Source organism: Neoarthrinium moseri (genome assembly GCF_022829205.1).
Source record: "Neoarthrinium moseri strain CBS 164.80 chromosome Unknown scaffold32_Wmoseri_CBS_16480, whole genome shotgun sequence".
Lineage (NCBI taxonomy): Eukaryota > Fungi > Ascomycota > Sordariomycetes > Amphisphaeriales > Apiosporaceae > Neoarthrinium > Neoarthrinium moseri.
The window spans coordinates 136,990-151,395 of NW_026055146.1; the positions used below are offsets into that span (position 1 = coordinate 136,990).

At 53.3% G+C, this 14,406-nt stretch overlaps 5 protein-coding genes across 5 annotated transcripts; 3 read left to right on the forward strand and 2 right to left on the reverse strand.

Annotated features, from left to right (window-relative positions):
• Positions 1–112: 112 nt before the first annotated feature.
• JN550_007952 (uncharacterized protein) lies at positions 113–2,423 on the forward strand (the record flags this gene model as incomplete). Its single annotated transcript, XM_049319859.1, has 2 exons — positions 113–350; positions 409–2,423. The coding sequence occupies 2 exons, from the start codon at positions 113–115 to the stop codon at positions 2,421–2,423; spliced, it is 2,253 nt and encodes a 750-aa protein (XP_049170019.1).
• Positions 2,424–3,442: 1,019 nt separating this feature from the next.
• Positions 3,443–6,382, forward strand: JN550_007953 (uncharacterized protein; the record flags this gene model as incomplete). Its single annotated transcript, XM_049319860.1, has 1 exon — positions 3,443–6,382. One exon carries the CDS (start codon positions 3,443–3,445, stop codon positions 6,380–6,382), a length of 2,940 nt encoding a protein of 979 aa, XP_049170020.1.
• Positions 6,383–6,494: 112 nt separating this feature from the next.
• Positions 6,495–8,906, reverse strand: JN550_007954 (uncharacterized protein; the record flags this gene model as incomplete). Its single annotated transcript, XM_049319861.1, has 1 exon — positions 6,495–8,906. The coding sequence occupies one exon, from the start codon at positions 8,904–8,906 to the stop codon at positions 6,495–6,497; it is 2,412 nt and encodes an 803-aa protein (XP_049170021.1).
• Positions 8,907–9,438: 532 nt separating this feature from the next.
• JN550_007955 (uncharacterized protein) lies at positions 9,439–10,455 on the reverse strand (the record flags this gene model as incomplete). Its single annotated transcript, XM_049319862.1, has 3 exons — positions 9,439–9,685; positions 9,735–10,342; positions 10,399–10,455. 3 exons carry the CDS (start codon positions 10,453–10,455, stop codon positions 9,439–9,441), a joined length of 912 nt encoding a protein of 303 aa, XP_049170022.1.
• Positions 10,456–12,059: 1,604 nt separating this feature from the next.
• JN550_007956 (uncharacterized protein) lies at positions 12,060–13,355 on the forward strand (the record flags this gene model as incomplete). Its single annotated transcript, XM_049319863.1, has 5 exons — positions 12,060–12,130; positions 12,203–12,245; positions 12,298–12,417; positions 12,492–12,871; positions 12,929–13,355. 5 exons carry the CDS (start codon positions 12,060–12,062, stop codon positions 13,353–13,355), a joined length of 1,041 nt encoding a protein of 346 aa, XP_049170023.1.
• Between the last annotated feature and the right edge of the window lie 1,051 nt (positions 13,356–14,406).

Below are 14,406 nucleotides of genomic sequence, written 5' to 3' on the forward strand. Positions count from 1 at the left end.
CCCGCAGCCACATATTAATGCCAGCCGTGTCCCCCCTTCTCGGGACGTCTCTTCGTGCTTCTCGACCATTCCCATCGGTTTGTCTCGTCGACGGCCCCCAGACCCCGCAACCATGGCTGAACCAAAGACCGAGTTTGGCGTTGAGAACAGCGAGGAGAAGACTGTGAAGGAGCTCATGGAGAAGCAGGATGAGGCCATCAAGGTCACGGAGATCGAGGAGGACCTCGATCTCTACGTGCCCCTGAAGATGGAAGCCGACATCCCCCACGAGCCGAACCCTCTGACCATCCGTGCCGTTGTGGTCGGTATCTTGCTGGGTTCCCTGGTGAACGCCTCCAACCTGTACCTTGGTAAGACCATCTGAATACCGTCACGAGTATACGGCGCGCGTGCTGACCCCCCTGGCAGGTTTGAAAACGGGATTCACCTTCTCGGCATCCATGTTCGGTGCCATCTTCGGATACGGTATCCTGAAGATCATGTCGCAAACTTGCGGCAACATCCCCATTCTTGGCGGCTCCTTTGGACCCCAGGAGAACAGTATCGTCCAGGCTGCTGCAACTGGTGCCGGTGGTATCGCCGGTATCTTTGTGGCCGGTATCCCCGCCATGTACCAGCTAAAGGCTGAGACCGGCAACCCCAAGGACGAGTATGGCAAGATTTTGACCATCACGCTCGTCTGCTCCTTCTTCGGTCTGTTCTTCGTCACGCCGCTGCGAAAGTTCTTCGTCATCCAGGTGGCGCGCGAGCTGAAGATGCTCTTCCCTACCCCGACTGCCGTTGCCCTGACCATTCGCTCCATGCACGCCGGTGCCGCCGGTAGCAAGGAGGCCATGAGCAAGTTGAAGGCCTTGGGCGTCTCGTTCGGAGCCGCCCTGGTGCAGCGTGTGTCCTCCTACTACGCCATTGGTATCCTGTACGACTGGCACTTCTTCACCTGGATCCACATCTGGAGTGGCTACACTTCCTGGGCCATGAACATTGAGTCGTGGGGATGGTACTTTGAATGGACTCCTGCCTTCATTGGCAGTGGAATGCTGATCGGAATGAACTCGGCCATCTCCATGTTCGGCGGTGCCGTTCTGGCGTGGGGTGTCATCGGCCCGACCCTTGTCCACTACGGCGAGTGCATTGGACTGGCGCAGAACTCCATGGTCGACGAAGTGACTGGGGAGAAGATTTTCGACCCCAACTGGGATGGTTATTACACCTTTGCCTCCCTCAAGAACCTGGGCAAGCAGACGCCGTCGCCCCGTTACTGGCTACTCTGGCCCGGTGTCATGATCATGGTCTGCTGTTCCATGGCCGAGCTCTTCGTCCAGTACAAGATTGTGTGGTATGGCCTTAGCACCGTCGGACGGGATATGTGCGGTGGCATCAACAGCTTCCTCGTGAAGCGCGGCAAGCACGTTGCCTTCTTCGAGAAGCGCGCAGCCAGGGCCGGCTCCGACGATGCAAACTTTGTCCAGGACACCGCCCGCCCGGAGGACCAGGTCAAGACCTGGGTGTGGATTGTCGGTCTCCTTGTTACCATCGTCGTTGCCATGGTTGTCTTCGCCCTGCTGTGGGGCATGCACCCTGGATTGACGGTTCTTGCCTGTGTTCTCGGTTTCCTGTTCTCCTTCCTGGCCATCCAGATTGGTGCTGTGACGGATCAGACACCTCTTACAGCCGCTTCCAAGGCCTCGCAGCTCGTCTTCGGTGCTGCCACCAAGAACAGCGGCTTGACGATCAAGGATGCCCAGCGTGTCAACTTGGTCGCGGGTGGTCTGGCCTCGGGTGCTGCCGATGTGGCGACGAGTTTGACAGGTGACTTCCGCACTGGCTTCCTCCTCGGCACCCCGCCCGTCAAGCAGTGGACGGCCCAGGCGATTGGCACGTTCGTTGCCGTCTTCCTGGCCCCTGGATTGTTCGTACTCTTCACCTCGGCTTACCCTTGTATCCTGGACCCCGATGCCGACAAGTGTGCCTTTGGTATCCCCTCGGTCTCGGCATGGAAGGCCGTCGCCCAGGCCGTCACGGACCCGAATGTCAGCATCCCGCTCACATCAGGTATCTTCTCCATCGTCATGGGTGTGGTCTCGATTCTCCAGGTTGTCGTCCGCCACTACTACCTGGTTGGCGAGCGTGAGTGGATCCGAGAGTACCTGCCCAACTGGGGTGCAATTGCCCTGGCATTCGTCCTGCCCAACCCGGTGTTCACCACGGCCTCGCTCTTTGGTGCCATTGTCGCTCACTGCTGGCGCAAGTGGAACCTCAAGTCATTCGACATCTACGGATACGCCACGGCTGCCGGCCTGATTGCCGGTGAGGGTCTTGGTGGTGTCGTTGGTGCCGCACTGCAGCTTGGTGGTGTTTCCGGTGATGTGCTGGGTACCCAAATCGGATGCCCCGCTCCCTTCGGCGAGCCGTCCTGCCCATAAGCTACGCTTCTAAGATGATGCATGATGTTTAGGCAAGGAGACGATTAGACGATGGATGACATGTTATAGTAGTGATATACCCCCAAAGGCATTGTTGTGTAGTTGAACATGGCATATAATTTTATAATCAGAGTTTGTTAACGCTCATTAAATCTTCTAGTGTTTGTGTGTTTGTCTATTGTGTGACTTGTCGCTTAATGCAGGCCTAGAGCGAGAGTCTCGTTCGGCTAGAATATGTACGCCGGAAGAAGGGAGGCTATCCGTTGGTCCAAGGGAGGACACCCGATCCTTTTTTTTTGTTACCGTGGTACCGGGCCACATTGAAGCAATCAAATGGGGCTGGGAGATGAAGAGGAGTAACAACAATTGGGAAGAATTACCATTTGCGTGTCTCCTGATATTAACCATGACCTCGGGAGGAGGTGAATTTCTTCCATTTGCAGTATACGCGTGAGGGGGATCTCGTAATGTCGTCCGTTCTCCTTCTCTAGAGGGTGGGGCAGTATTACTCCAACTAGACTGACTGGGAAACCAGACCCTTTGGGTCGCGTCAGTGTTTTACGTAGCAAACCCGACCTCATTATGCTGGTAGAAGTGCTCCGATCTAGTAAGATCACAAGCTCGTCTTGACATTCACTTCAAGAATCACCTAGGTAATCATAATGGTGGGTTACCTGCACGGACAGAGGCCGGTGTCGTACTATATGCACACTGTATGATTTCGGGTGCGTAGGGCTGCGTTACAATGGATTGCGCACTGTGCGACTGTCATGTGCTTTCGCTCCCCCATGCAGCAGCGACTGCCCCCCCACCACGCGACGGCATCGCGTCTCCCTTGTCCTTGTCAATATCCATCCCACATCAGACGAAGCAATTACATCCCATCGACCATTCGAACGCGTGTAGCACGATCCGAGGTGCATTTGGTGCACTCACAAAGAAAAAGCAATAACTCCCCCAATCTCGGGCGCGTTCACTGCAACTGTCGCTATGCAGACAGTCGGGTACATGCCCCCAGCATGGCCCCTATCCAGCAGACGTTCTCCCTGATCCCCGAGCTGCCCTCTGCCCTCAATGGCACCACCGGCACCGATTCCGCCCCGCGTCGGCCCTCGGAGCGACCCATGACCACCAAGGAGGCCAAGAAGGCATACAAGGCCCGCACCAAGGGCCCCAAGCTGACCAAGGCTGAGCAGCGTCGCCAGGACCTCATGGAGCAGGACCGCATACGCCGCGAGCTGGAGAAGGAGCGCAATCAGGCCCGCGCCCGCACCGCCAGGGACAGGAAGCGAGACAAGGAGGAGAGGGAGAAGGCCGAGAAGAAGAAGAAAGGGTTGCCCCTCGTCCAAGTCCGGCCCAGCCAGGACACAATCGCCCGGTTCATAAAGAAGCCGGCCCCGAAGCAGGAAGAAGGCGGCCATGAAGATCTGAAACCGACGGCGCGGGACAGCAGCAGCATGTTGATGCGCATCACAGAGCGCAGTAAGATGTCAGATCAACCGCCAGCTTCTCAAGAAAACGATTGGGACGTAGCCTCTTCTCCGGAGGACGGGACCGACAGACCTGCGAAGCGACAGCGTGCCGGGCCGTCGCCGCTGCTTTCGCCACGAGATGAGCCTGTACCAGAGGGCATATCCAAGGAGCCTAAGCTTATTGATGCAGTTTCACGGCCGGCAGATGCATCCCCACTCAAGCAAGGACCCGCGGGGACGCAGGAGCGGTCAAGACTGGCCAGTTTGGACCCCGATGATCCCGTTACGGAGGACTTGGCGAACCAGCAGATCCTGAGCGAGTCCTTCTCTGCAGACGACGGCTTGTTCGATGATATCGACATCGAAGCCTTCGACGTAGCAGCTGCTGCTACGGATCAGAAAGATACTTGTGTGAAACAGACTTTGCCTCCACCAGAGCCTCCAGATCAAGGCCCTCTTGCCGCCGATAGTATAGCTCTAGCAGGTTGCGAACTTGAGAACCGAGTGCCTGGTGATGAGGCACTGGTTGAAAACAAGACGGTTCCTCCCGACACCATGGTACGGAGGCCCGTCTCGTCTTGCGACAGCCCCAGCAGCGAAACGGTTACGCCCATGGTGGTCGATGCGGCTCCGATTCTTTCCCCTACAACTGCTTCCTCGGGCAAAAGTATTGCATCAAGCGATACCCAGCAAAATCCTGAGCCAAACGCAAAACCCAAGCAGAGATCCCCAACATCCAACACTGCCGATGGCGCAGCTCGACCCCCCTTGCGGGATCTGCCCCTGAATCAGGATATTGGTCACAACCCTCGGTGGTCCGATAGGAAGCCGCCAACGAGGCAAGTACCATCTGTGTCAACCTCTAAGCCCCCGTTTCGAAAGCCGCAAACAGCTCTGTCCGGTGCGAATTCGTTTCGCTCCCCAAAGACTCCTATGGGACCGCCACCCTTGCCCCCAAAGTTCAAACCCCACGGTCCTGCGACCTCAGTGCACAAGGCGGGAGCACCCAAGTTTTTACCTGCCAAATCTCCTTCGGTCGCCTTGCCAGTAGATCAGGGTAATCATCTTGGTACTCCTGGCTCTAAAGACTCGATGCCGCCGTCGAGTACGCAGCTCTTCCTTCTGAGCAACGTGGATGATCTCTTTCCAAGTCCTTCCCAAGAGGCCGAAGAAATATTTGAGAAACCAATAGTACGCCGAGGACCCCTTCAAACACGGCCCAAGACAGCACCACTGCCTACTCGCTTTACCTCCAGGCCACAACTTCGGGACCGGGCAAGCAGCCACCGTGGAGGCAAGCGCGACTCGGTTACGCCACAATCTCTGGCCTGCAACTCTCATCCCACGGCAAAGAATCCCCACAAGGAGCCTTTCATCAAGAGTAACTCGAACTGTGGGGGGTTATCTACTTCACAAAAAACCCTCGAGACACCAGCTGTTGACTACATGCCATTTCTGTCCACACAGGATTTGCTCCTTTCATCTCAAGACATCAAAGAGCTAGAAGAAGGTTCAAGTTCACCCACAAAGTCTTTGAGTGGATTTCAATGCACATCTGCTGTGGCGCAACCAATCTCGAACTTAACGTCAAGTAATAAATGGAAAGGTCCACTTCATGATCATCCTCATTCGTACAGCCGTTCAATGGATGGCAGCTGGAGCACGAAGACGCCTTGTAATAAGGGGAAACTTGGGAAACCGAGAGCTCTTGGTACGAATGAGAGAATACTCAAAACACACCCAAACTCTCAGCAGTCCAGTAGCCTACCGGAAACACCGACAGTGCCTAGAAATCGACCGGCCCAAGAGCCGTGCCCTAGAGTTGATTCGTCCTGCGTGGCTTTGCCCCACCAGTTCGACGATATTCGTGATGAGTTTCCGCTGTCGAATGAAGACATCGCCGAGCTCATTAGCGAGGACTTCAGTGCTCCGAACGACCAGCCCGAAAGCATGGTCCGAGAAAGCCGCGACAAGATTGCTGATCGGACGCCAGTGGCTCCACGGCCGTCCCCCAAACCCTTTTTTACGTCCAGCGGTACTAAAGAGAGGGTATACTTGGCTATCGAGAAAACTAAGACAACAGCGTGGGTGGACGATCACGCTCGTCGGAAAGCTCAGGAACATCTGGACTTCTTGTTGAGGCAGGAAGACGAGAAGGCTGAGAGACTTCTCGTCGAGAGAATGCTGGAAGCGGAAGATAAGGCCGCCGCGCAAGCAGACCAATCGCCAAGACAAATGGTTGAGGCCACCGAGAATCAGACTTGCGGCAGCTCTAACAGGAACACCGAGCCCAGCCGTCCAAGTCAGGTCCAGAAGAGCAAGACTGCCAGTCAGAAGAGCCGGGGCCGCAGTCAGCCCCAGAGCTCGTTTGAAAAGATGCTCGAAATGCTTGAGAAGTCAAAAAAGGCTCAACTCATACCCAGTGCATCGCAGGAGAGTGATTATGGCGACGCGGCGTGGGACGACGACGACTTTAAATGCCTGTAAGCATGAGATGATGACGGTAGAATTCAAGATTACTATTATGGTTAAGAGTGCCTTGGGTATATTAATCTCAGCAAAGAATTGCACACATCACCTCTGAGCTAATTGCGTAATCTCAAACTAGTACGATATCTTGTTTCTCTCCCTCTCCAAACAATAATTCATCTGCCTCCTGGTTAAGCCAATATAGCCGAAAAATCCCAACCCGGGCCCAGCTGAGCTTGGATGCGTCGGTAGGTCGCACCACCATCCCCCAGATTTCTCCGTCCCCTGCGCAGCTCTTGACCAAGGGTAAGGCTGCGAGATCCCATTCTCCCTTCGGGTTGACGTCGGGACTCCACCGCCATACTAGCTCTGCTCCGGAATTGTCCTCGCATAAGTGTAACGCATAACGCTGAACACCGTTGTCGGAGCTTTGTATCTGTTCTGAGTAAACTTGAAACACGTATCCCCTTATCAAGAGCTCTCGGGACCGCCCCAGGCCATCCGCGGCCACTCGAAAAGACCCAGGCTTATTTACAGTGGCAAGACGACGGAAGCCCCCATCGTAATTGAAACGCTTCGCTTGAATTTGGCCTTCGTATGAGAGCCAGGACCACGACGGCGCGAACGCATTCCTTTTACCTGGCTCGAGGCATTGCCACAAGATCTCATCAAACAGGTTACATTCCCAGAGGCCATGGTAGAGCCTCATCTTCGTACATTGCTCGGCTTCCATCGCCAGGGCAGAGATGGCGTTCCACTTGTCGTTCACGCGGGTGAGCTGGCTCGCCGTGTACTCCTTGACCAGCTTCCACCAGAGGCCCTCCCACTGCTCCCAGGCGCCGCCACTCTCCGCACTCCTCCGGAGAGCCTGCAGCGCCGTCTTGATACCGACCTGGTGTGCAAACACCGGGTCGCTTGTGTCTGTGGAGAAAGCCCGCTCCTGCATCTCGGGCTGGGCCTCCGAAGCCGAGGCCTCGAGACACTCCCAGTACACCATGGCAGAACCGAAATGCAACGTCCGCCTCGCCAGGGCGCGCTCCTGTACGACCCAGCCCCTCCGGTGTAGTGGCGGTCGGATCAGACCGTCAGCATCAGGGCCCGGGAGTGCGTGATTCCAAGCCCAGACCTGGTCCCTCACGTCGGCGTCACCATCACGCAGTAGGGCGGGTACGAGGGCCAGTGGGTTGCGCGTTACAAAGCAGCCGCCGCTACTATCCTTGGCACCCAGTGCTGCGATAGTGAGTATGGCATTGCCGTATATCTCGGCCATTTTGGGGATTTCGCGGGCCTTATCCTCGGGTGAGTCTTGGATGATGCAGAGCGAGTCGATCCACAGGTACTGGTAGCCAAGATGTGCCGTTATAAGGGCCGCGTCTCGGAAGTTCTGAGATAATTTGGTAATGGGTACATCTCGCTGGAAGGGGGCCAGAGTTCCCGAGACCAGCTGTATGATGTTCTGGGTGCCCCAGCAGTGGCTCAATGCAAGGTATGGTGCTCTGGGGAAGTTCAATTCTGCTGTTGGGCAAAGCTGTACAGAACTCAGCTCACCGTTCGCGCAAGAGACTTTCAAGACCCTAGTCGGCATGAATGCTGAGGTAGATTCCCGACGACATTGGTCATGGTGTTTACGGCAATGTTCTAGCCACCCTTTGGCCAGTTCGAATAACTCATCGGTATTGGTGTTCTTGTACTGCAGCGAGCCTTGAATCTTGGCGCTGGGCGAGTCGAAGTAGAGGTTGATGACCTTTCTCCCGTATCGCTCATGCACGTCTTGGATCTCTATGCGGCCGGGCCCGTCGAAGCTCTTGTCGCCGTACACGCCAATAAAGACCTGGCTCGCGGAGTTCGGGGGAGCGTCCAAACTGCCCTCCGCATCAGGAGCCGTCAGAAGGGAACATAGATGGCACCCGTCAGATGCGGATTTATAGAGCTCCGCGAAAGTTTTGTAGCCGGCGAAGACTTCGGAACATCGGGACTTGTGAGATCGGTTCCCACTGCCTCCCCCTTCGATGTGAATAGAGGTCGCGTCGTGTCCCACCTCGCTGGGCTGAAATCGGAGTGCTCTGGCATTTGCGATGATAAATTTACAGAGCTCGCAGAAGATATTAGCTCGAACTGAGGCACGGTTGGAACTAAACGTGAATTCGGCCTGCCGATTCTGCTGGCGCTGCTGCCTCGAGGAAGTGACTCCAAAGACGAACAGATCAGCCTGGTTTGAACCGCGCTGAGCTCTCTGGATAGTCGATTGTTCACTGTGTGCGGTAACTAAACCTCGTTCTCCCCTACTGGGGGAGCCAATCTGGTTCCCACTTGGCAATGGGTGCTCGTGTGGCGTGTAAACGGTGGCATTGGTCTTCGTCGCCGGTGTAGGTGCAGGCAATGTGTCAGGTTCGTCATCTGGCACGCTCTCTGGATATTGTGCGGCGCCCAGTCTGGCCTTCTCGAAGAACGCGTCCACGTCGGCCCGAGACATCACTGCATTGTTGTATCGTGCAGAGGCTTGCCATACTGTACCTTCGAAGGGAATGCCGTGATACTCCATGACTATCAATATCACGAGTGCTGGCTGGGTCTAGTCCAGTGGCGCGCTTTTCTGCTTGTACTTAGAGAAATATGACTACTGTCTCAGTTTATGGAGGTAGTCTTTCCTGAGGAATACGATTTTCTTTGGAGTCTACGTGTTATGTCCTTCTAGCCTTTCGTCGTAGACGGAGGGTAGAACTTACCCCAGATCTCGCGATGTGGGGTTCCACTTTGATAAGGCACCTCTCAGCCGCAGCGCCCAGGGGATGTTTTCAGCTTGTGGGCTCAGCGGCCATGGCGCGATTTGGTTGGTAGATACGCTGTGCCAAGGGCGCGAAGTGTACAAAGTAGGAATTCGGCTTTCACCAGCAAGAACACGGGCCATAGCTAGTGTGATTGACCTTCCGCATTATAGCTTGATACCGGTGCTTATAGTAGTAACAGGACAATTGGCCAAGGTAAGGAGCATCGATAAATAGTATGCTTCTACTTACACCAAAAGCAAATGCAGAAAATGGACTTCATCGAGCCTCATAGCTGAACGATACTGTCTACGACGATTTTCTCAACGGCTCTAGATACGCACCATCTAGTCCACTCCTGCCATGGTGCAGATACTGAAACCAAGGCTCGTAGACCTTATCTGTCCTCTCAATCACATTACCGCTCTTATATGCTGGGACTTCGTGGCCATAGTGAGACTCGTACGCAGTCTCAATAGCCTGTCCTGTCTTTAGGTTGGTTTCGTCTTCTAGGAAGACATCATACGCAGACATAAGGCATTCCTTCTGAGTCATACTAGCAGCGGGTAAGTATTAGACCAATAGGGCCCCAAATAGTCACTTACTGCTCATCTAAATATGCCTCCTTGAAATCAGGCATAATGCCAGTGTCATAAGCATTGGGCAGAACGGTGTTAATCGTGACACCCTCGTGCTTCAGCAGCATCGGCGCCATAACTCTCACCCATTGCAGCGCAGCCGCTTTGACAGCAGAATACTCGGGGAATGTGGGACATGGATAGATGGCTATGATGCTGCCTGTGACGATGATCTTGCCCTTCACGCCCGGGGGATTATGCCGCATGTAGTGCACGAACAGCTCAGTGGTGTACACGACAGCTTTGAAGTCAACGTCGGTACAGCTGACATCGGGTTCAGGCGGCGGTTCATTAACACTGGCGCCACGTCTTGCCAGATTATAGCGCGATCCGCTATCGACCATGCCGGCGTTGGCTATGAACGCGTCGATGCGAGACCATTTAGCCCAGACGGCCTTGAAAAGCTGAAGTTGGGATGCGTATGACTCCACATGGCACTCGGCGAAGAGGACAGTCTTGCCCGAGGCGTCTAACTCCGCGGCGATGGCCTCGCCTTCTTTGATGCGTCGGCCAGTGATCGCAACGTTATATCCCCGGGCGTGTAGCCGATGAGCGAGGTCGCGCCCGATGCCACTCTGTTGGGACTTGTCAACAAAATATACAAGGTTTGGGACATTGCAGTAAATCATACAGTCGCGCCAGTGATGATCACTACTTTTCTCTGGTCTGTGGGTGCGAGCGAGCCCATTTTGAAAAGTCTTTACACTTGGCCGTTGAGGATGGATAAACAGTGCGAGAGAAGACGAGTATCTTTGGCAGGCACAGTGATTCCAGACTCTCGTTTAGCCAGACCGATCACTTGAGTACAGTCAGCACCTTGTTTCCGCGCAAACTATCGCTCTTTATATAAGTGCGAACGTGGAACCTGCCTTTTACTTCTTAGGTACGGCCCTAAGCGCTCTTGCATATCGCCAACGGTAACCCAAGGCCATACCTTTGCACATTGTGTCTGCGCACATCCACAGGTTGACTGAAAACTTGTGCATGCACTTTACTCTGCTTTGCATATATGTACTTCGCCGGCAGATCCTCACCCAAAAGGACGAGGCGCGAAACACATGCGAGCGGCACAGTTTGGCGGTCTGATGAGTGGCACGCTGACTGCGCGCGGGAGGTCCCCTCCCGACTCCATCGAGCCTTGTCTAGTCTGTCTTATCATCTCGGTTGACGAGATGTTCACCGGGCCGTAACGGTGGCAGCCAATCGGGGATGTGCCTGAGGGTCATCCCTTTTGCCAATGCCAGCAAGGGCTCGGATATCTTTGTGTGTATTAATCCCTGGCCAATCAGCGATTGCAGATCTACACCAGTTTTGCCTCCATAACATCCTACCCCGGCAGGCTGGTTCGGCTCTCGCATGCCCCAGGCCTGGAGATGCGAAACCCTTACATATGGATGGATTATACGAGGTCGGCTGATACAGGCACTGCAAATGCTTTTACCAGAGAGCCTGCCTTTGCAAACAGACCTGTTACACGACGGCTGGTCAGCGTCTGGTTCGAGAAAACTGTAGGAGTTTATGTAATCAATGTGCTGGATCCCCTTGGAAGTTAGCCTGTTTGAAGACATCAAAACAATACGATTTCGAGATTCATGCCCGGTCCTTGTATTAGGTGATATATTAAGGCCCCTTACCTGATCCCATGCTGCATCAACTCTTGGCCTTCCTGAAGTGATCTAATTTTCAGACCGGTTGATCTCTGCAAGAGGCTGGCAGGCTGGCAAAACTTAATGTATTGTAACCCTGGCGCCACCGTGATCATCCATGTAAATTACCCTCAGAAGGCTGCGTTCACATTTACCATTACAGTACAGGTATGCGAAGATCAATGTGTGGTTCGCATGCTCTACATACTAGTTAGGCAGCTTTCTCAGTACTCTGCAAGGGACAGCGTTAGGCCAGGGTCGCTACCACACGAAGCTGTGACTACCAAACTCACTCCCTGGCATACTGAGGAAAACAACGGCGAAGCTTGTCCCTGGCACAGCGAAACGCACCTTGTTCTTGGCTATACATCGCTTGCCAGTTAACCACAGTTCCGTTTCAACTGCTCAAGGAGTTTCCAGGCTGTCCCATGTCGTGGCGATCAACATTTTCTGACCGTGGGATGGGAATCCTTTCGTCCGCGCTTGGATTTGTAGGAGAACATGGCAATAGGGGCCCTGGTTTTCTATGGCCATAAGGTGACTGTAGCAGCTCTGACAAATCTTACGATGTCGACGGATTTTCTTGGTTTCTCTTTCGCTATACTTTCGAATTCTGTGTATTGCGGTACATAACACTACATCAGTCATGGCGACGCAAGAGAAGACCTACGAGTCAATTCCAATTCAAAATGGCGGACAGATTGGCATGATAGCGACGTGCGTGATATCTATGGTTTTGCCTACCACACTCGTCATATTGCGCTTCATTGCCAGACACAGATTCTCAAGGTTGGCGTTGGACGCAAGTGATTACTGCATCGGCGCTGCATTGGTTGGTCTATACCAGAACTGCCGCCCTCGGGTTATCTCTAACTGGTGGCTAGGTGTTCGTACTCGCTCTTTGCATTGTCGATTTCTTCATGGTGTTCAAGGGTGGCTTCACGTTCGATCTTCTCGAAGTCCAAGAGCGGTTCGGTCCGGACGCGCTCTCCACTTTCTTCAAGGTAAGCCCCAATGAACTCCTTTGCTATTCGAGCTTGTTCTCAGGCAGTTCTGATGGCTAATTTCTGCTTACTAGTGTATGGCGGCATGGCCACTTTTGTGGAACTGCTGCGTTCTGACTAGTAAACTCTCCGTTCTCGCAATGTACATGACACTGATGCCCGTACGACGCATGATACTTTCTGTCAGAGTTGTGGGTGCTTTCGTCATTCTGTACAATGTCAGCGGTTTCATCACTGGGCTTGTCATTTGCCGACCATACGCGAAGAACTACGACTGGGAGAACAAAGTTGAAGGTGAATGTGGCGATGTCAAAGTCTACTACGAGTGGCTGAGCGCTATCAACGTGGTCAGCGACGTCGTTATTCTTCTACTGCCCCTGCCCTTTGTCTACAGTCTACAGCTGGCATTGAAGAAGAAGGTCGTTCTCTTTGGCATGTTTAGTGTTGGTTTCATGTGAGTACAACGCAATGGAGTTTCGGGATTGACAGATAGCTTACATTTTCGCCTCAGGACTTGCGCTGTTACTATTTTTCGACAAACTCTCTTGCCACACTTGGATGCAGCAAACCCTACAGGAACCGGTCTCCTCGCGTTTCTATTCTCCACCGTGGAGATCGCGGTAGCTGTCTCCTTAGCATGCGTACCATTCCTACGACCTTTTTTCAAAAGCACCTTCGGCTCCGAGAATCGCTCCAAGTACCAAGCCGACACATCTAGCTACAGCTACTCGAACAAAGGAACAAAGAACCATCGGAGTCAGGGGTTCAACGAACTGGAAGATGACGGGTCCGAAATCCAATTACAGCCAGTCGATCCTGCGCGTGATATTGCTGTCAAAGTTGAAACAACCTGGAAGATAGAGTCACGAGGTGCAATCCCGGATAGGTCTTCGTATGGGAATTATCAGGCAAGGGCGACCAGCAATAGCACTCCGTAAGGTTGCTTGCTTCAGAATGGGTTCACCTGGAAGCTTGGCTTGGTACGGTCGATAATGGTCCTGAAACAGACACAATCAGTCTGTGTTATTGTATTGATTACTGCACAAAGAGTGCCTGGGTGGACCCTAGCGTGCCATCGAAACATTCCATTGGAACTCACGTTTGACTCCCCGTAGCGTAGTGCGCTTACGTATGCCACCCGATTTTATAAATGAATATCAAATATCCAGGAAGACATTAGACGTCCCCTGAAACACCGCAGTTTACTGTCATGGGATTTCACTTGACTATGGGTGACGCTACAACTTCGCCAACTGTTCAATGTGTATCGCAGCTATGAACACACAGGTTAGGTATGGCTCTGTCGATGCGATTGATTTGAAGCTAGGCAATGTCTTGGGCTATACGCATACTACAAGCATATGCCAGGCAATTCAAAGTGCTAGTTATTGCAGATGTTTTCGTATTCTTGGCTAAGTTCACGACTGCGATAGTCACAGAGGATTGAATAACGCGTGCCAACAAAGACGTTCCAGGGGGTTTACGATAAATGTATGTTTTGGGCGTCAATCTGACTCAACGGTACATGACTGGTCATGTGAAGTGCTCAAAGCTTAAGGGGAAGTCACGATATGTGATCCATAGAATAAGATGTCTCTATGAAACCTCCGATGTGTAAGAATTCTCAGCACTGCCACGAAGTCTCCCACTCATGCGAACTGTTGTTTCGTGGCAGACACGATTCAAATGAAAGATTGCATGGAAGTCTCCATGTTTAAGGAAGCCATCTGCACATCTACTTAAAACGGCACATGGCCAGCATGGACGCAACGAATCTACGACCTTTAGTATTCCAAATTCCAAATCACCAAAGAAAATCACCATGGAGATCAAGAAGGATGCTGTAAAGACTCTGGAAACAAACCCCCTGGAACGATGCGCCGAGAGTCAAAAAGTTCAAGCAAAACCTCAAACAACCTCAGCCCGGCTCTCAATCGGGAATTCCACGAAATTGGACAAATCATGATAACGAGAAGTTTACATGTATTT